Raw genomic sequence first — 21180 nt, forward strand, 5'->3', positions numbered from 1 at the left:
ACTAAAGCAGAACTCCACAACACATGAAGAAAAAGGGCTATAAATAAAAACGAGAAGACGACTGCCGATGGCTCAGAGGTTAAGAGCACTGGCTGCTCTTCCGGAGGACCTGGGTTCAATCCCCAGCACCCACATAGCAGCTCACAACTGTCCTTAAATCCAAGATCTGACACCCTTACACTGCCATACATGCAGGCAAAACACCAATGCACATAAAATAAAAATTAAAAGAAAAAAATCAGTAGAAGAAAGAATGCAGGGGCAGAGGATGTGGCTCATTGGGAGAATACAGAACCCGCACAGGAAAGCACTTTGCTTAAACCCCAAGAAGCCATTAGCCCAGAATGTATGGAGGCCTTGGAAGAACCAACAGGCCTTGCTGGGCTCCTGTTTATTACCATTATGTGACAATCATATTCCCGCTCCACCATTCCTAAGGATGGATGGGTTCCCTGTTGGATATTCATACTTAAAGACTCCACGTCACATAAAACACATAGTAAATATATCCAGATGGTTTTCTGTAGCTCACCTTTGGTGCCTCAGCTATGGAATTCACAGTGGATGAAGACTCAGTTCTCAACGCACTACCCACGTAAAAATTTTTCTGAGAACTGCAGGTGGGCTGTGTCTTGCTTTATGAACAAATGACTCAGTAGATTCTGTCAACCAAAAAAGGCAAGTTGAGGCACATGGGTATGAAAATGTAGAACTACAGGCAACTCACTGATGGTCCCCGAGGGCCAGGTTCTAGACATCCAGAGCTAGAACCCCTGATGGTGTGCAGGTATCTGGTGCTTTTCGGGTTTCTGTATGTGTGCTAGGGATTTTATGTAGGCCTCAAGGAAAGATGTGATCTAGTCCTGCCCCACTTCATCCCCAGCCCATGGGCAGCAACTCCATAAGAGAGATACAGATAGCCACACTGATTGAGTCAATTAAAAGTATGAGTCCTTTAATTTTTGGCCAGTGACCAAGAGTGGGCTATGTCTTTTGGTGTCAAAGCTCAGGGGTATAGCATTTTTTTTTTTGGTTTTTTTCGAGACAGGGTTTCTCTGTGGTTTTGGAGCCTGTCCTGGAACTAGCTCTTGTAGACCAGGCTGGTCTCGAACTCACAGAGATCCGCCTGCCTCTGCCTCCCAAGTGATGGAGGAGGGTCATCTTTCTATCTGTTGATTTAATTGGTTAAGCAATAAAGAAACTGCTTGGCCCTCATAGGTTAAAACATAGGTGGGTGGAGTAAACAGAACAGAATGCTGGGAGAAAGAAGCTGAGTCAAGGAGTCGCCATGATTCTCCCACTCCAGGCAGACGCAGGTTAAGATCATTCCTGGTAAGCCAGCTCGTGGGCTACACAGACTATAAGAAATGGGCTAGTCCAGGTGCAAGAGTTAGCTGAGAAAAGGCTAGATATAATGGGCCAAGCGGTGTTTAAAAGAATACAGTTTCCGTGTAATTATTTCGGGGCATAAGCTAAAGCTAGCCGTGCGGGCAGCCGGGTGCCGGGGACGCAGCCCCTCTGCTCCTACTACTACACCCAAGTGCTGGAATTAAAGGCATGCGCCACCACCGCCCGGCTTGCGCCACCACCGCCCGGCTGGGATATAGCATTTTTAAAGGCAAAAAACACAATTACATCAATGCTGGATGAGGGTCAGGGTACCATTTGTTTTGACAGAACATAGTAGCTATGTCAGATACAACATGGCAATTAATTTTGATTTATACCTTCTTCGGTTATTTAAGTTTGTATAAATATTAGTTATTTTGGTTAGTACATCTAAGCCATGCTCAGGGACATGGAAATCTCAAATGTGTTGGGGCGGACATGACTGTTGAGGGAGTAGAGGGCTGAGAACTGTGTAAGTGATTACAAAATGAGTCAGGGCAAGATGGCATTAGCTTAGTAATTTCACGTGGATGGGTTATTATAGATAAAATAAAAATAAGGAGGGTGTAATGAAACAGTTTGTCACAATTAGAGTGTCTGGCAAGGACAGTGCTGGATGGTGATTGACAGTGGCTCACAGATAGTATATCCCCAGGAAAGAACTGTGATAAGCACCAGGTGTGACTCCAAGGCATCCACATTTCCTACCTGCCAGGTCCCAGGTTCTGTAAAAAGAACCCAGAATGCAAATAGACATTTCCTGTCCAGACCACCTGGTCCCAAATAAACATAGAGCCACTTAATAGGAATTATAAATGCTCGGCCAATAGCTCAGGCTTGTTACTAGCTAACTCTTACACTTAACCCATGTGGCTCATGGGTTGTTACCTCCTTTTTACATGTCCTGCTTATGAGGCAGTTGGTTGGCCTTTCTCTTGATTCCATCCTCCTTCTTCCCATCATTCTGTTTGACTTTCCTGTGACTACATTGTATTCCTCCCCAGCTACCAGCCTGTCAGTTTTTTATTAACCAATGAGAGTAATACATATTCAGAGTGTAGAAAAGGATTGTTCCACAGTACCAGACCCTTGCATAACTGATTTCCTGATGGGAGTACAATTCAGGTTGTAAAACTCATCATATAGACAGCACCACCTGCCAAAACTAAAAAGTCTAATTGATCAAAATCCATCGTTTTGGCAAAGTCTCTAAATGCACCAACCTTGTTTTTTGGCTTCTGTAGTTCTGATTGTGGCTAAATGTTCAGGTTCACTGAAGTATGTCAACTGGGGACATGGTTTTTGTACTTAAAAAGCTCACCCTGAGAAAGGCTTGGGGGATACACTGGGATCTGAAACATTGGGATACAATGTAGTCACCGACTTTCTATTGGCTTAAACCCAGGTCTGAGCAGTCTTCTCTAGTGGATACTGTTAATCCCAATGGTGAGAATAAGACCATTACCACAATTTGAGCCAAATTTAAAGCAAGCTTGATATTTTTTGGGGTGCACCCAGAAGTTGGCTAGTGATTTCCTACTAAGTTGGGTAAAAGAGAGCAGCTCCAAATTTACCTCTTGAGCCCTTTTAAGGAGTAAAATTATGAGTGGTTTTACAGAAGAGAGACAATGGGACAGTAAAGGTAAACAGAACTCAAAAAAAAATCATCATGTGACTAAGGAGGTTCAGGGAGGGTCAGGCAGAGTAAGGTAATTCTCAAAAGCAAGTCGGGGTCATGGTTTGGGGAAGGTCAGGTTCCGGGAGAAAGAGAGAAACTCATTCTTACAGTAAATAGAAACTTATTTGTAATAATACAGCATAACGCTCCTGCCTTCAAAATGGAGTCAGGCAGGTTCATTACCTAAATAGGTTCCTGTGTTACTCAGGGATTCCTAGAAGAACAGAACCAATGGGAAGATATATATATCTTCAGATTCAAATTAGTCAGCTTTAAAACAATAACCACAGCAGAGTCAGACTTGAGAGCTGAGAAGCTGGTTGTGACTTGGTCATGAGTCCTCATGTCTCAGTGGCCAGAGAAGTCCCACAGCAGCGGCCTCACACCAGGCTCTCTCCTGACAACCTTTAGTTACTCAGTCCACAAGGCCGGGAACCTCAGCAGTCCCAGTCTGGTGCCAGAAGCCTAGAAGGTTCCTGAAGATGGTCTGGTCTCTGCCCACATTGAAAACTTGGAAAAGCAAGTTATGATGTTAGTGAAGGGAACATGGGTGCCAGCCGCTGCACCTCAGCCCCAGGAGGGAAGGCCAAGTAAGCTAAGGGCCAGACCATCTTCCTTCTTCCCACGTCAGTCATGGCCATCAGTACAGTTGTTCAGGCGAGAAGCTACACTCAGGTGATTCTAATTTGTAGCAAGCTGACATGAAAACCATAATAGTTCCACCCTTAGTACCCCAAAACCAAATGAACGAACAAAAAACCAGAGGCACAGACTCTGCTCTTAAAGTGTTTTTTTTTTTTTTTTTTTTTTTCAAGACAGGGTTTCTCTGTGGTTTTGGAGCCTGTCCTGGAACTAGCTCTTGTAGACCAGGCTGGCCTCGAACTCACAGAGATCCGCCTGCCTCTGCCTCCCGAGTGCTGGGATTAAAGGCGTGCGCCACCACCGCCCGGCTGTTTTTTTTTTTATTGTTTTATTTCTGTTTGTTTTTGAGACAGGGCTCCACACACAGCTCAATCTAATCTTGGTTTTTGTTTCGTTGTTGTTGTTTGTTTGTTTGTTCGTTTTTTGAGACAGGGTTTCTCTGTGTAGCTTTGGAGCCTGTCCTGGAACTTGCTCTGTAGACCAGTCTGGCCTTGCACTCACAGAGATCCACCTGCCTCCGCCTCACCTCCTGAGTGTTGGCATTAAAGGCTTGTACCACCACCCCCAGCTCAGTCTGACCTTGAACTCTCCATCCTCCAGGGTTGTTCTCCGCAGCATTGAAGTTACTGGCAAGTACCACCAAGTCTACCTCTATGTGTGATCTTTATACATTAGGGCCTGCAAAAAACAGCAGTGGAGATCAAAATGACTAAGGTGCCTGTCTTAGTTACTGTTCTCTTGCTGTGAAGAGACACAGTGATTCAGAAAAAAAGAAAGCATTTAATTGGGAGCTTGTTTAGGCTTTCAGAGGGTTAGTCTGCTATCACTATGATGAAAGGCAGACAGGCATTGTACCGGAGCACTAGCTAAGAGGTATACATCTTCATCCACATAGAGAGGGGGAGAGGGGGAGGGAGGGAGAGGCGGGACCTGAGCTTTTTTTTTTAATATTTATTTATTCATTATGGATACAATATTCTGTGTGTATGTCTGCAGGCCAGAAGAGGGCACCAGACCTCATTACAGATGGTTGTGAGCCACCATGTGGTTGCTGGGAATTGAACTCAGGACCTTTGGAAGAGCAGACAATGCTCTTAACCGCTGAGCCATCTCTCCAGCCCCCGACCTGAGCTTTTGAAACATCAAAACCACCCACAGGATCACCCCTTCTCCAACAAGGCCACACCTCCTCCAACAAGGCCACACCTCCACCAATGAGGCCACACCTCCTCCAACAAGGCCACACCTCCTCCAACGAGGCCACACCCTCCACACAAACTTCAGAGCTTTCCCAGCATGAGATTCCTGAGGAAATTCCAATTTCCCCGAGTCAGCATTTCAATAATCTGATGATCAAAGGGGCCCATGTGTCCCTATGTTAGCTTACCTTCCCTACTGCCAGGCCACACACACACCTGGTAGCTAACAGGTCCAAATCTTGACCCCCACCCAATCTTCTCCAGATTATGACTTTGCAGAATGTGAAAGTAACATTTGATGGTGTATTTTTACACAGCGAATGGAAACAAGCTTTAGTACAGCGTTTTGGATTCTGGTGTGTTTTATTTTTCCTTATTTTGTTTTTTAAACTTCTGAGCCCATCTTAGTTTTATGGATCAGTTGGAAAATCAGCACAGAGAATTTCCGTAGAGACCTCACCCAGCTTCCCTGAATGTCAGCTCACCTAACTGCCAATATTTGTACAAACTCAGAAGTTAGGATGGGTCCAACAATATTATCTAAGCGGCTTCACTGGGATATCTCAATCCCCACCAAGGCCCGTTTTCTGACCCAGGATTTCTCATATGTGTGTAGACACTGGGCCTTTTAGTCAGCTCTAGTCCAGCTGTGGTTTCTCAGTCTTTGTTTCGCATGAAAAACATTTTGGAAAAGTACTGGCCAAGAGGCCCAGAAAGACAATACAGTATTCTCACTTGTATGTGAATTTGGAACAATCAGATTCACAGAAGCAGAGAGGAGAAAGATGTTTACCAGAGGGGTGTGTGTGTGTGTGTGTGTGTGTGTGTGTGTAAGAATGTTGGTGCAATGCTTCAGTGAGACAGAAGGGATGTATTTTAGTCCTTGGTGGCACAGCGTGGTGGTCATGGTGGTATTTTGCACATTTCAAATTGTTGAGGGTCAGTTGCAAATGCTCTAACTACAAAAATAGTATTTGAGGTGACAGATGCATTAATTTGATTTAACCATTTTGCTTTTTGGGTATGTATGTATGTATATGTGTATATATATATATATATCTCATAATTTATTTTGGCCCATTTGCTATATTTAATGTAATATTACTGTGTGTGTAACCAGAAGACTATTTGGTGGCATCAGTTTTCTCCTTCAACCTTTAAGTGGGTTCCAGGGATGAACTCAAGTTGCAAGCCTTTCAAGGCAGGTACCTTTTCCTGAGACACCATCCTGTAGGCCCCCTTCTCCCATATACTATAAAAGACTTAGAAAGTCCCTCAAACGCAATGCTCCTTTAGTTAAAAATAAAATAAAATAAAACTTCCACTTTTGAAAGGATTGAGCTATTGTAGAATTTGAGGACAAATCCTGGAAAGAAAAGGAAGGAAGAAAGGAAGGAAGGAAGGAAGGAAGGAAGGAAGGAAGGAAGCAAGCAAGCAAGCAAGCAAGCAAGCAAGCAAGCAGAGGGCATGGAGGCAGAGGTGTGTGAACTCTGGGAATTCAAAGCTAGCCTAGTCTACATGCAAAGTTCCAGGTGTGTAGGTGGCTGCTTTTAACTATGTTTATTCTTTGGGGGGGCCTGCCACCCAGCTCCCAAATAAATCACAAACATAGCCTTATTCTTTCTTATAAATGCCCGGCCCTAGCTTGACTTGCTTTTAACCCATTTTTCTTACCTTAAATTATTACATGTTGGGGGCCCTGAACCCCCAGACCCTGAAGTTCCTGTAAACAACTTGTTTTCCTATGCTTGCAGCTGCTTTGAGCATGAGACAGGGGAGTGGTTTCTGGTGGACTTGCAGCTGAGAGTTAGGGTGTGGCCATTAGTCAAGGAGATCCTATATAAGCTGTCCTGGAACACAATAAAGTTGGCATTCTTGTTTCGAGGATGACCTGTGTCTCTGTGTCTCTGTGTGTGTGTGTGTGTGTGTGTGTGTGTGTGTGTGTGTGTGTACCAGCCTTTGCCTGACTTGCAAACCATACTGTAGAGCGTAGAGCAGGTGTTGAGTCACAATTGCATTTATCTTTTGCCCCTGGGCTTTTCTCTTTCTCTATTTCTGTATACCTTTCTTTACTTCTTTCTCTGTGGCTTGCAGTGTAGGTGGGTGGGTGGCCCCTGATGGTCTCCTCCCTCTATTCCAGATTTCTCCATTTATTCCCTCTACCTGCCAGCCCCACCTATCCCTTCTCCTGCCTCACTATTGGCTGCCCAGCTCTTTATTAGACCATCAGGTGTTTTAGACAGGCAGAGAATCACAGCGTCACAGAGTTAAACAAATGCAGCATTGTCAGAGCCCACTCTGACAGGAATCAGCTGAGGGTAACTGGGAGGGGGCGTGGGGTTATAGGAAATGGCAGATTAAGAGAAATGAAGACAGAAACATAGAATAGACCCGGGGGGGGGGGAACTGAAGGTAAATACCAAACAGCCCTGAGTTTATTTCGCAGACAGCATACGTACTAAATACAGTCAAAAGGCAGAGCAAAGAGCAGAGCAGTCAGCTACCCCCCTGTGCACTGTCCTTGGGAGGAAGCTCAAGCAAGTGCACTTATCTCATTCAGCTGAGCAGTTTCTAATCTCTAACGAGGAGTGCCTCCGGCTGGCATACCCCAGTCCAAATCTTAGTAGAAAATGTGCTCTTTCATCTGGGCAAAATGTTCTTTCTGTGGGCTAACACAGATGTTACTCCCAGCCCTCAAGGTTACTGGAAAAAGCAGAGCAGGCAAGCTTGAACTCAAATGCCTTCTTTAAGTCAGAGATGACTCCAGATGGAAACTGAGTCACACGTGGGCTCCCACACAACATAGAAGAATGCAATACATCTTTGCATCATTAAACAAATGTCCCACAGCACAAACAAATGTAATGCACCTTAAAATAATATTCCACAGCACGGGTCAGCCAGGGCTACACAGTGAGACCCTGTTCCCCACCCTACCCATTCCACCCCACCCCACCCCACCCCACCCCACCCCACCCCAATCCAAAACAAGCAAACGAACAGAAAACTGTTGTTAGGTATTTTGTAGAAAGTCCCTCAATTTGGGTTCATCTGATCATGATTTCTCATGACTACACTGTTGTGAATTATTTCTTTTTTTTTAAGATTTATTTTATTGTTACATGTGTGTGGGTGCTTATGTGAGTTTTCGTGTGCACCATGAAAGGTAGGTGCCCACAGAAGCCAGGAGTATGGGATTCCCCGGAAGTGAAGTCACAAATGGTTGTGAGCCATCTGATGTGGGTGCTGAGAACTGAGCCTTAAGCTGTCTACAAGAGCAGCAAGGGCTCTTTTTTTTCTTTTATTTTCTTTGGTTTTTTGAGACAGGCTTTCTCTGTAGCTTTGGAGCTTGTTCTGGCACTCATTCTGTAGTCCAGGCTGGCCTCAAACTCACAGAGATCAGCCTGCCTGTGCCTCCTGAGTGCTCGGATTAAAGGTGTGTGCCACCACCACCCGGCTGAGCAGCAATCCATTTTTTTCCTAAAGTTGCAAATTATGGGAAAGGAAGTCATACAGGCAATATGCTGTGCTAGAGGCATCGTGCTAAGTGCATAAGTAATCTGCATAAGACTTTCTGTAGTGATATTTTGTTTATGTTTTAACAAATAAAGCTTGCCTGAAAATCAGAGTACAGAGCTAAGCCACTAAAGGCTAGCCAGTGATGGTACACACCTTTACTCCCAGGACTCAGGAGTCAGAGGCAGGTGAATCCCTGTTAGTTCAAGGCTACTCTGGGCTACACAAAATTGATCCAGTCTATAAGAGAAACAGCTCACACAAAGGTGATCCCAGCACTTGGGATCCCACACCTTTAATCCCAGCACTAGGAAGGTGGAGACAGGAGCGATGTGGCTGGACAGAGAGAGGAATATAAGGTGGGAAGAGATAGGAGCTCAGTGCAGTCTGAGGGTTGGTGGAGACAGAAGCAATCTGAGGAGCAGTCAGTCTGAGGATGTAGTCCAAGGACAGGATCGCCCCTTTTGTCTGAGGAGTTCGTAGAGGTAAGAACTAGTGGCTGGCTGCTCTGCCTCTCTGGTCTTCAGCTTTCACTCCTGATAGCTGACTCCAAGTTTTTATTATTAAGAACAATTAGAATTCGTGTTACACTCTCAGTAACACTTGGCTTTGTCTTAAACAAGGTACCGTCTCCATGTTTGCCTTAGTTAGGTTCTATTGCTGGGATAAACACCACCGCCAAAAAGCAACTAGGGGAGGAAAGGGTTTATTTTGCTTCCAGTTCCACAGTACAGTCTACTATCTAGAGAAGTCAGGGCAGGAACTCAGAGCAGGAACCTGAAAGCAGGTGCTGATGCAGAGGCCATGGAGGGGTGCTGCTTACTGGCTTGTTCCCCATGGCATGATCAACCTGTGTTCTTATAGAACCCAGGACCATCAGCCCAGGGATGGCCCCTCCCTCAATGGGCTGAGTTCTTTCGTACCAAGCAGGATTCTGCCAGGACTATGACACATGCGGCGCCCCAAGGAAGACAAGGGGGGCTGTAACCCCTGTGTGCATGCATAAACTTGGAGAAGGAAGCTGACAACAGCTGTATCTACATCAACAAAGCCACACAGGAAGTGGATGAGCCACCCATGCCAGAAGCGCAGCCACAAGCAGTTGTTCTCCCACACAGTCCCCAGGCTGAGGATGCAGGCTATGTAGGCCCTGCCCCACACTGTGGTCACAGCCTGAGGAGTGACCTCTTCCTCCTCTATAGTAAATGCCAGTTTCTGGAAAGAGAGAGAGGGAGGGAGGGAGGAAAAGAAGGAAGGAAGGAAGGAAGGAAGGAAGGAAGGAAGGAAGGAAGGAAGGGGGCCGGGCGGTGGTGGCGCACGTCTTTAATCCCAGCACTTGGGAGGCAGAGGCAGGCGGATCTCTGTGGGTTCGAGACCAGCCTGGTCTACAAGAGCTAGTTCCAGGACAGGCTCCAAAACCACAGAGAAACCTGTCTCGAAAAAACAAAACAAAACAAAACAAAACAAAAAAACAAAAGAAAGAAAGAAAATCAAATGTCCAATCTAGTGAGACATTCTCTCAGCTGAGGTTACCTCTTCTAAAACTACTCTAGTTTGTGTAAAATTGACATAAAATCGAGGCAGCACCATGGTAAAGACACAGTTTGCCCCCCTTTCAACCTTGATCACTTGGGAAGAGTGCTTTTTCTCCCATAGCATTATAAAAGGATCATGCTGGTGGGGGAGGAATTGTACATCTGAAGGGGAAGCCTGCAGGGCCACACAGGGATTAATCAGTACTCAGGAGGGAGGTATAGGAGGCTTAGAAGGAGCATATTTTCCTCTAAACTCTTTACTAGTGATTTCTACCTAAGCCACTGCCAGGATAAGAAATATGGGTTAATTTAAGTTGTAAGAGCTAGTTAGTAATAAGCCTAAGCTATCAGCCCAGCATTTATAATTAATATTAAGTCTCTGTGTGGTTATTTGGGAGCCAGCTGGTGGGATAGAGCTGACAGGTGGTCCAGATGAAAACTCTACCTACAGGAACCTATCAGGGAACCCTAAGAGCTGTTGTAGTTCTTTCTGAAGTCATCACCACCCCAACTCAGTGACCTAGCGTTCTCCTGTCAGGTCCTGGTTCTTCCTACCACCTCTAGACATCACCTGCCACATCTAGACTGGAGGCTGAGCTTCTAACATATGTTTTTTTGGTCTGTTAAACCACATCCAAACTATAACAAGGTCTTCAAGGACACAGTAGGAAATACAGATTGCAGAATCTCAGCTTCATCTTTTATTAACTATGGGAGGTTGTAGAATTTGTCTGTTGTCCTTAGACTCGGTTCTCCTGTATAGTAAAGATGTGTCATTTTCATAGAATTTGCTGTGGTGACAAAGTGAAATTTTATACATTATATATATGTGTGTGTGTGTGTGTGTGTATTTAGGGGTAAATTAATAAGAAATAAGTAGCTAGGCATAGTGGCAGAGACATTTAATCCCAGCACACAGGAGGCAGAGGCAGGCAAATCTCTGTAAATTCATGGCCACCCTGGTCTATATAGTGAGTTCCAGGGCAGTCAGAGCTATATAGTGATACCTTGTCTCAAGAAACAAACAATCAAAAAACAAAATAAAAATATATCTCACCCAGAATTTACATCGAGGCATGGAATATTTCAACCTGAAAGAAAACCCTGCAGTGACTGTGGACGGGTTCTCCTTGGTGAACATTCACCATCTCAGAAGACCCAGCGCTGGCTGCCTGTGTTGGGCCTCTGTTCTGTGAGGTGACTTAACTGAGAAGGGTCCCCTAGTGACTCATGTCTGAGTACCTCTTCTCTGGCTGACGGAACCATTTAGAAATGATTAGGTGGTACCTTGTTGAAGTAGGTTTGTCACTGCGGTTTGGCTTTGGGTTTCAAAAGCTGGCCCACTCTGAGTGTTTGCTTTCTCCCTTCTTCGTGGTTGTTTCTCAGGATGTGAGCTCTCAGCTACTGCCCCATTGCCATGCCTGTGGCCAGGCCCCCTAGGATGGTCATAAACTCCAACCCTATGAAATGGTGAGCCCCAAATAAGCATTTTGTTTTCTACATTACCTTGGTCATGGTGTCTTAACACGGCAATAGAAAAGTAACTAGACAGTTTCATGGTCTTTTTTTGTTTGTTTGTTTGTTTGTTTTTCAAGAGAGGATTTTTCTTTGCTGCCCTGGCTGTCCTGGAACTCACAGAGATCCACCTGCCTCTACCTCCAGAGTGCTGGGATTAAAGGTGTGTACCATCACTGCCCAACTGCACATGGTCATTTTATCAGTCTAGTCCACATAAAATATTAAAATATAAAATTTGATTTTGACAAAGAAGGGCTTAACATAGGTATTAGGAAATTTTAACCAAAGAGCACTGAGAAACACAGAGAAAATTCCCATGGAAGCAGCTATCATGTTCCGGGCCTGGACACAAATGCAAGAAGCAGAAGTTACTACAATCTAGAAACTTTTTTTTTTTTTTGAGACAAGGTTTCTCTGTAGCTTTGGAGCCTGTCCTGGAACTCCCTTTGTAGACCAGAACAGTCCTGCGTGCTCAGGGATGGTGGGGGAGGATGCCTGGAGGCAAGGGCTGGAGCCTCTGCGGGTGGGGAGTGGACACACAATGAAGCTGGTTTTAGGCACGCCAAAACAAAACAAAAAGCAGCCAGAGACTGGTACCAAAGGCTGCAGGAATCAAAGCGGAGACTGGATACACCAAAGGGCTTGTCTTCCAACTTCAGGCTTGCGGCCTCCCTGGTACTGCTCACTGCAGGCAGAGCCCAGGGTGTTGGCAGCAGGTATAGGGAACCAGCGTCCCCCATCGCTGCCTAGCATCACAGTGTTTGGGAAAAGGATGCTGGAACAATGCGCCATGATAGCGTTGCCATCGGCAGAATCCTGCAGCTTCATTTATCCACTCACACTTTAAGTGGCTGCGTAGAATTCAATCATTCAATCCACGCATCCATTTTCACAGTGCTGGATAGTCACGTGATTTCCAAATGTTATCTGAAATGATGCTGCATTGAGCAATCTTTTCCTTTTCTTTGGATCATATACTTTTGTAGTCGGGGCCACTTCATACAGCTATGACTCATATATTTGAGGTGAAAATATTAATATCTCCTATTTTTCTGGGCCTTACTTGGTGTTTCTTTCAGCACCAATTAGTTCTCACAGATACTGTGCAAACCCGAGTGTCACAAGCCAACCTGTTTGTTTTCACTCTCCTGGAAGGAGGACTGATTCCCACCAAAGCAAGGGTGAGCCCCTAGCAGGCACGGACAGTTTCAGCAAGGTTTGGTGGTGGTGACGCTGAAGGAACCTCACCACGAGTCAAAGGTCATTCCCTTCCTCTTCAATACAGCCTGATGTGGGGAGCAGGCAAACACTTCCCAAGTCGTGGCTGTCCTCAGCCCTGCATCATTTTCCAGGGGCCTCCCTGCCTCACATTCCTGTGTGCTAGAGCCTCGGCATGGTTTTGGAACGCAAGGGTGCCACCTTGTGGAACTTTGGTGTGGAATTCTTTTTCTTTGAAAGCGACTGCAGTGATATTCCCAACGTCATCACTTCTTTTTCCTCCTTTAGTCTCATTTACTCTACGGCACTGAAGTGGTTGTACTATGTGAATTTGCACACCACATTTTTAGAATATTCATTTTTTCTGTTCTTTTTTTTTTAAAAAAAACTTTTTTATTTTTGGTTTTTTCAAGACAGAATTTCTCTGTATAGCTTTGGAGCCTAAACTGGAACTCATAGAGATCAGTCTGTCTCTGCCTCCTGAGTGCTGGGGTTTAAGGCATGCATCACTGATGTGGGATTTCCCTCTGTATACTGTGAATATGTTTTATTACCATTGGTTCATAAAGAAGTTGCTTTGGCTGATGGCAGGGCAGAATACAGCCAGGCTGGAATATATATATATATATATATATATATATATAGATAGATAGATAGATAGATAGATAGATAGATAGAGAGAGAGAGAGAGCAGAGTCAAGGAGATACCATGTAGCTGCCAAAGAAGAAAGATGCCAGAACGCTGGAACTTTACAGGCAGGTCACAGCCTTGTGGTGATACACAGATGAATGGCAATGGGTTAATTTAAGATATGAATTAGCCAGGGATATGCCTAAGGTATTGGTCAACCAGTGTTGTAATTAATATAGGTTCTGTGTGATTATTCAGGTCTGGGCAGCCAGTAACAAAAGAGCAGTCTCTGTTTACATGCCACCACTGCCCGGCTAGAATATGCATTCTTTCTTATGATAATCCTTAATGTGTCTAAATTTAAAAATTTTAATTAAAAATGTTTTAATTTGCTTTGTGTGGGTGGGTGGGAGAGCCATCTGGAGGTTACAAGGTAACTTTTGGGAATCAAGTTCTTTCTTTCCCTGGTGTGGGTCCTGAGGATTGAACTCGGCCTTGGCAGCAAGTGCCTTTAGGCACCGAGCCATCTCATAGGCCCTGAATATGCATTTATTTTTGAGATAGGGTCTCTTTATGTAGTCCTGGCTGTCGTGGAGCTCTCTATGTAGACAAGGCTGGCCTGGAACTCACAGTATCCTCTTGCCTCTGCCTCCTCAATACTGGGAATAAAGGCATGTGCCACCAAACCTGGCACCCCTGAATTTTTTTTTTAAGATTTATTATGTATACAATATTCCTCCTGCATGTACACCTCTATGCCAGAAGAGGGCACCAGACCTCATCACAGATGGTTATGAGCCATCATGTGGTTGCTGGGAATTGAACTCAGGACCTCTGGAAGAACAGCTAGTGTTCTTAACCTCTGAGCCATCTCTCCAGCCCCCGACACCCCTGAATTTTTAAAGTTATGATTTATTTTCTTTTGCAGCTCTGGGCACATTCGACTCCTGAAGTCAGTGCTTCATCTGTCCTGTGCTGCCCTCTCCCCCAGCTGTGTGTTAGCTGCACTTTACGGAGCCCTCACCATGTGCCAGCTGTTGGAGGTTTCAGAAACACAGTGAGTGTAAACATGAACCTGCTGTTGTGTTGTGGAATTACGTTCTGACTGGACAAACAGTATCATCAGACAAAATCCATTTTCACACTTCCAGGTGGTGATGCAGGGCCGGAGACCGGGCTGAGCAATCTTTGTCTCCCCCACATTCATTCACCTTTTTGCATGTAGACATGTGTGGCACCCACATGTCGTAGTGAGCACGTATGTGGAGGTTAGAGGACACTGTGGGCATCTATTCTGTCCTCCCACCAGGTGGGTCCCAGGGATCAAACTCAGATTGCCAGGCTTGGTGACAAGTACCTTAACCTGTTGAGCCATCCCAATGGGTCTAATTTCTAACTTCTAAATTGTGGTTGCTACATATAGGCCTCGCTTCCCATGACGTAAGCTTATATCGGACACATTCCCTGCTGTTTCAGGCCACAGTTCTCACCATGCTCGTTTTCCATGGCTCATTTTATTTCTGCATTTCCTTAGTGGTGGACATTGGCGGAGGCAGTCTTGGCAGGAAGGCACATCTGTCCAGGAGGTAGGTTCCTTCTAGGTTTCCTTAAGACAGCCTATAGCCAGCAGACACAGGGATCTTGTTTCCTGAATTCATGATAACCTTTGCAGGGTCACATTTCTGCCAATCTGATATGTATGGATTAGTATCTTGTCTTAACTTGAGTTCGGCTAACTAATGAGCACAGAGCAATCTGTGTGTTCTCACCTTTCACAGTGAACAGAGATCGGCTGCTGTTAACTTTCTTCTCCCCTCTTTTTTCTCCCTCCCCTCCTTTATCCTCTCCCCCATTTCTACCCCCTTTATTCCTGCTCCTCCAACTGTTCTCTCCCGCTCTGTAGAAGGAAGTTTTTGTCCCTCCAGGTTTCATAGACATTCAGTCCCAAATAAACACACAGGCTTATATTAATTATAAACTGATTGGCCTATTGCTCAGGCTTATTACTAACTAGCGCTTACAACTTAAATTAGCCCATAACTTTTTTAAAAATTTATTTATTTATTATGTATACAATATTCTGTCTGTGTTTATGTCTGCAGGCCAGAAGAGGGCACCAGACCTCATTCCAGATGGTTGTGAGCCACCATGTGGTTGCCGGGAATTGAATTCAGGACCTTTGGAAGAGCAGGCAATGCTCTTAACCACTGAGCCATCTCTCCAGCCCCCTAGCCCATAACTTTTAATCTATGTTTAGTCATGTGGCTTGGTACCTTTTCTCAGTAAGGCATTGTCATTTTGTTTCCTCTGTGTCTGGGTGGCGACTGACTCTCTGCCTTTCCTCTTCTCAGAATTCTCCCAGTCTGGTTGCCCTGCCTATACTTCCAGCCTGGCTACTGGCCAATCAGCATTTTATTAAATCAATATGAGTGACAAATATTTATAGTGTATAAGAGCATTCTTTATGCCACAGCAACCCCCCCCTCCTTTCTGACATAATATCTCACTCTTGCCCAGGTTTGCCTCAAAACCTGAACTCAGGAGATCCTATCCTTGGACTCCCAGATATTTGGGATTACAGCGCAACCAACCATGCCCAGTTTCTTCCCTTGTTTTTCTGCTGAGTTGTTAGGTATTCTAGAGGGCACTGGCTCAATGGTGTTCCAGAAATGTGAATTTATTTGGGGGCACTCTTCCAAGACAGCTGTGCATGAATTCCTGGTTACATGTTATTTTATTTTTTACAATTCGTGTGTGTTAGAGCTTTACCTTGAAAGATAAATCTGTGGTGCAAGTTTTAATTCCACAGATCCACATTTTCAAAGGTTTGCTCATCATCTTGTGCTGTGGAATGCAGTGAAGCCTTTAGAAGGGCCTAGTGAGGGAGGGCTTTGAGTCATCGAGAATATGTGCTTTAGGGAAACGAGACCTTTGTTGCTTGCTTCCTCTTTCTGGCCAAGAGTAAGTGTCTTTCTCCTACCATGTACTTCCCATCACTGCCACCTTGGACCCCAACAGAAACCTGTAAGCGTTGGGTCCATACCTCATCATGGACTGGGAATTCTAAACCCATGAGCCAAAAGACCTTTCTCTTTTTACAAATTGATTACTTCAGGTATTTATTATTGGGGTAAGTATCTGAGTAATAAGTCGACATTATAAATATCCATTAAAGATGGCAGTGGGAGTCAGCAAGATGGCTCAGGATGAAAGGCAATTGCTGACAAGACTGAAGATGTGAGTTTGATCCCTAGGACCCACATGGTGGAAGGACAGTCTTCAAGTTGTCTTCTGACCTCCACATGCATCCCACGTCACATGTGTGTGTGCCACCTCTCCCAATAAATGTATTTTTTTTGAAAATTACTGGTGGTTGTGGGAAAAAATTAGGAAGATAAAGATGAGAATTCCAGTTCCAATCCTTTGTTTTTCCTGGCTATTTCCAAATACTGAATCTATTGATTAATCTTGTTTATATAAAACAAAATAACAGCTGTATTAAGGTATAATGCACATGCTTGGCAGTTCACTCATTTCAAGTACACATTTAGTGGGTTTTGCTATATTACACTGCAAATCTAAAAATTGTGATAAAATATATAACATACAAAAATGGAAACTTTCATTATTTACAAATATTTGACTCAGTGATATCAGCCCTACTGTTGTGCACCCATCATTAATACATGTTCACAAAATTTTTCATAAACTCTTATATTCTTTAACTACAGGTGACCACCCACTGCCCACTTCACTCTTAGTTCTAGATAGATGACCACTGTACATGAGTCCTTTCTGCTGGCTTTCATTTTGTGTATGTGATCTTTTCAAGATCCATCCGTGGTGTACCATGTACCAGAACCTCATCCCTTTATATGACAGAGTGGCGTGATGTGGGATTCATCTCTGTATGCTGCCTTGGCCTGTTGATAGGGCAGAACTTAGGTAGGTGGGGAAAACTAAACTGAATGCTGGGTGAAGGAAGGCAGAGTCAGGAGAAGCCATGTAGCCCCACTGAAGACAGATGCCAGAACTTTACCAGGTGAGCCACATCCTTGTGGCTATACACAGATGAATGGAAATAGGTTAAATTAATATGTAAGAGCTAGCCAATAAGAAGCTAGAGTCAAACAGTGATTTAATTAATATAGTTTCTGTGTGATTATTTCTGGGCTGAGCAGCCAGGAACCAAGTGGCCTCCTTACTACAGTGGAGTAATGTTGTACTCTATGTATACCATACATTTGTGTTTCTACTCATCTTTTGAAGGACACTAGTATTTACATATATTGCCTAAATGTATAATGATACAATGATTTACCAGATGTAAATGTTTATTTGAATTCCTAGGAGTGCGTGCTTTTTTTTTTTTAAATTGAGAAAATGCTGTCATAAGATTGGTCAGTAGGCAATTCCGTAGGAGGCATTTTCTTGATTAATTATCAATGTGGGAAAGCCCAGCCCATTGGGAGTAGTGCCACCCTTGGGCAGGTGGGATAAGAAAGCAGACTGAGGAAGTCACGAAGGGCAGTTGAGTAGGCAGCACTCCTCCACGCCACTGGATCAGTTCCTGCCTCCAGGGCCCTGCCCTGCCCTCATGGTGGACTGTAGGACAGGTGAGCTGAAATAAATGCTTTCTTCCCTATGTTGATCTCAGTCATGCTGTTTGTCATAGCAACAGAAAACAAATTAGAAAAATTGGTACCAGGATCATGGGGGGTTGCTCTGTAGACCTGACCATGTTGTTTTTGGGAGGACTGTGAAAGGAATCTGGCATTTTGGGCTAGCATACAATTCAGTGCTTAGAGCTCACTGAGCTGCCATGAGCTTGGAAGATGACAGGTGTATGTGGACACGGGATTTTCCTAGCACACTGTTGAAAACAAGCCCCTTCTTTTATGTAATGTTCTGGGTGCCCTGATGAAAAGCACCTGACGTCTCTACTATAGTCAACTGGTCTTGCAGGTGTGTACAATGTTTTGTACTGCAACACATCATTGTCATTATATCCTTTAGTCCCACAATGCAGGAGGCAGAGGCAGGTGAGTCTCTGAATTTAGGGACATCCTGGACTACATATCAAGGTCTAAGACAGGCAGGGTAACATAGCAAGACTCTGTCTCAAAGTAATCCAAGTGCCAAACTATAAGCCCACAAAAATCTCCTAACATTTTATGATTTTCATGTTGTGGTAACACCAGATAAAGGACAGGGTACTAGAGAGATGGCCAAAGGGTTAAAGCACTTGTGTTCTTGCAAAGAACCTGGGTTTTGGTTCCCAGCATCCACATGGTGGCTTACAACATCCACAGGTACACACAAGGTGCACACAGTAAGTACAATGCTTATACACACAGAATAAGGAAATCTCAAAAAAACACAACAGACCAAAGTAATAGTATCATCCAAGTCTAGCTTGGTGAACTAATGAGTTTATTGGGGTTACTTCTGGGACATGGGTAAGGGGCTACTTTTAGGAGTAGGGGCTTCCACATACATATATATGCCCACCTGTACACACATACATAAACATATACATACATTTCCCCATAATATTATTTCATATTTATTTTACTGCCAACTACTTTATAGTGCCATCTTGCATGTTTCCCGTAGCCCAATATATCTTCCTTTATGAGACCTTGATCTTATGATCATTGTGTGTGTTGTTAAGAAAGTGTGGTACTCAGCTGTGTCCTGTGCAGGTTGAGCCCCCAAACCTATGTGTTTGGGAGAGAGGGTACTGTATTTATATCTCAAAAGTATAGAAAATTTAGAAGAAAGCCTATTTTTGCTGTATCACTGTCAATACTTTATCCTGCTTCCAGACAAGCCACCATCACTCTCAGGTTATTTTCAAGGCAGAGAACACACAGTGAGGGAACAGTCACACAGGACAGGATATGGCAAGGGAACAGTCACACAGGACAGGATACAGAGAGGGAACAGTCACACAGGACAGGACACAGAGAGGGAACAGGCACACAGGACAGGACACAGTGAGGGAACAGTCACACAGGACAGGATATGGCAAGGGAACAGTCACACAGGACAGGATACAGAGAGGGAACAGTCACACAGGACAGGACACAGAGAGGGAACAGGCACACAGGACAGGACACAGAGAGGGAACAGTCACACAGGACAGGACACAGAGAGGGAACAGGCACACAGGACAGGACACAGAGAGGGAACAGGCACACAGGACAGGACACAGAGAGGGAACAGGCACACAGGACAGGACACAGAGAGGGAAGCCTGGAGTGAGACTTGTCACAGGTGGCACTTGCTTAGTCTTTTAGAAAGCACCTCTCATTCTCATGTCCAAGGGCTCAGTGACGGCCTCTGATGGAGGAGGGTCATGTGTCTATATGTTAATTTCATTGGTTAATAAAGAAACTGCTTTGGCCTTTGATAGGACAGCAGCTTGATAGGCAGAGTAGACAGAACAAAATGCTGGGGAAAAAAAAAGCAGATTCAGGCAGACACTATAGCTCTTCTCTCCAAGATGGACACAGGTTAAGATCCTTCCTGGTAAGCTACTACCTCGTGCTGCTGCACACATTATTAAAAATGGGTTAATCAAGATATGAAAATTAGCCAGTAAGAGGCTAGAGCTAATGGGCCAAGGCAGTGTTTAAAAGAATATAGTTTCCATGTAATTATTTTGGGGTATAAGCTAGCCAGGCTGCCAGGAGCCAGGCAGGAATGAAGCCCACTGCTCTTATTACAGGTCTCGGCCTCCAGCTTACCAAAGCATCACTCTGTATACAGGCCTCTGACAATGTAGTGTGTGTTTCTGTAAAGGAATATTTTCTGTTCTTTTTATTATATTCTTTAATGAAAATTTACCAAGCAATTACTGAGTCAGAGCTGGATAGAGGGCTTATTAGGTAAGAACACTTGATGCCAAAGCTCATGACCCAAGTTCAATCTCTGGGACTCCCATAGTAGGAGAGAACTGACTCCCACAGGCTGGACTCTGACTTTCACATGCGCACTGTGGCATACATTTTACCCCCTGCCCCCCCGCCTCAATCCCTGAACCAGAAAATGAGTACATGGCATTTTTACATTACAACGCAACTCAATAAAGATTTAGAGAAAATTAATTCTTTGAAAAAAATGTCACAAATTCTGGCACTTCAAGCAATGTAATTGCTACACATCTTTTTCTTAAAAAGCTTGTTTCCAGGCTTCCTTGACTCCCTTAATGCTCTCCTTCTTCACGCACTTCCAGTACTCTTGCACACTCTGCTGCTGCGACACCTGTCACCCGAGAGATAGGTCAGTCACTGGGATCATGTCTCGTGGCCCTGCTTACTGCCTTCCCATACTTCTCTAAAGAAAGCTGAGGGTGGGTTATGTTGCCAAATGCATGTAATGAAACCCATATTTATTAATTTCTCTGAGATAACATGTGCTGTGGGAATCAGGATCCTTTTCTAATTGTAAATGAATAATCTTATGTTAGGAACACAAGCATCAGTTCTTGACCATCCCTTTTTCCTGGCTCTCTTCCTAACTATCTACTTACTGTCTGTGCAGATGCGTAAAGCCAAGTTATTCTGACACAAATTTATTTCATGAGAGTACTTCTAGTAGATGCTAATGCAAACAAAACTCTGGGCTTTCTCTGTCGCCCACTCAGAGCCCAGCATGTGACTATGAGCAGCCACGACATGTACTGAGGGTTCTGCGTGCTTCATAGTTAGCTCCCTGCATAGGCACTGTTGGTAAATTGATCATTTTCTTCATTATACAGATGAGGTATCTGAGGAACAAACTAAGTGGCTCTTCAAGATTCATCAGTTAGCTGCGTGGCTGTGGCACACACCTTTAATCCCAGCACTC

At 44.4% G+C, this 21180-nt stretch overlaps 1 protein-coding gene across 1 annotated transcript in view; it reads right to left on the reverse strand.

Annotated features, from left to right (window-relative positions):
* Positions 1–18719: 18719 nt before the first annotated feature.
* The window catches only part of Micu2 (mitochondrial calcium uptake 2), an 88011-nt gene continuing 85550 nt past the window's right edge, over positions 18720–21180 (reverse strand). The window contains exon 12 of the mRNA XM_075949775.1: positions 18720–20595. Within this exon, the coding sequence (XP_075805890.1) occupies positions 20503–20595 (93 nt within the window). The 3' untranslated portion in view covers positions 18720–20502. The remainder of the gene's footprint in view (positions 20596–21180) is intronic.

This window comes from Microtus pennsylvanicus, chromosome 15 (assembly GCF_037038515.1).
Source record: "Microtus pennsylvanicus isolate mMicPen1 chromosome 15, mMicPen1.hap1, whole genome shotgun sequence".
NCBI lineage: Eukaryota > Metazoa > Chordata > Mammalia > Rodentia > Cricetidae > Microtus > Microtus pennsylvanicus.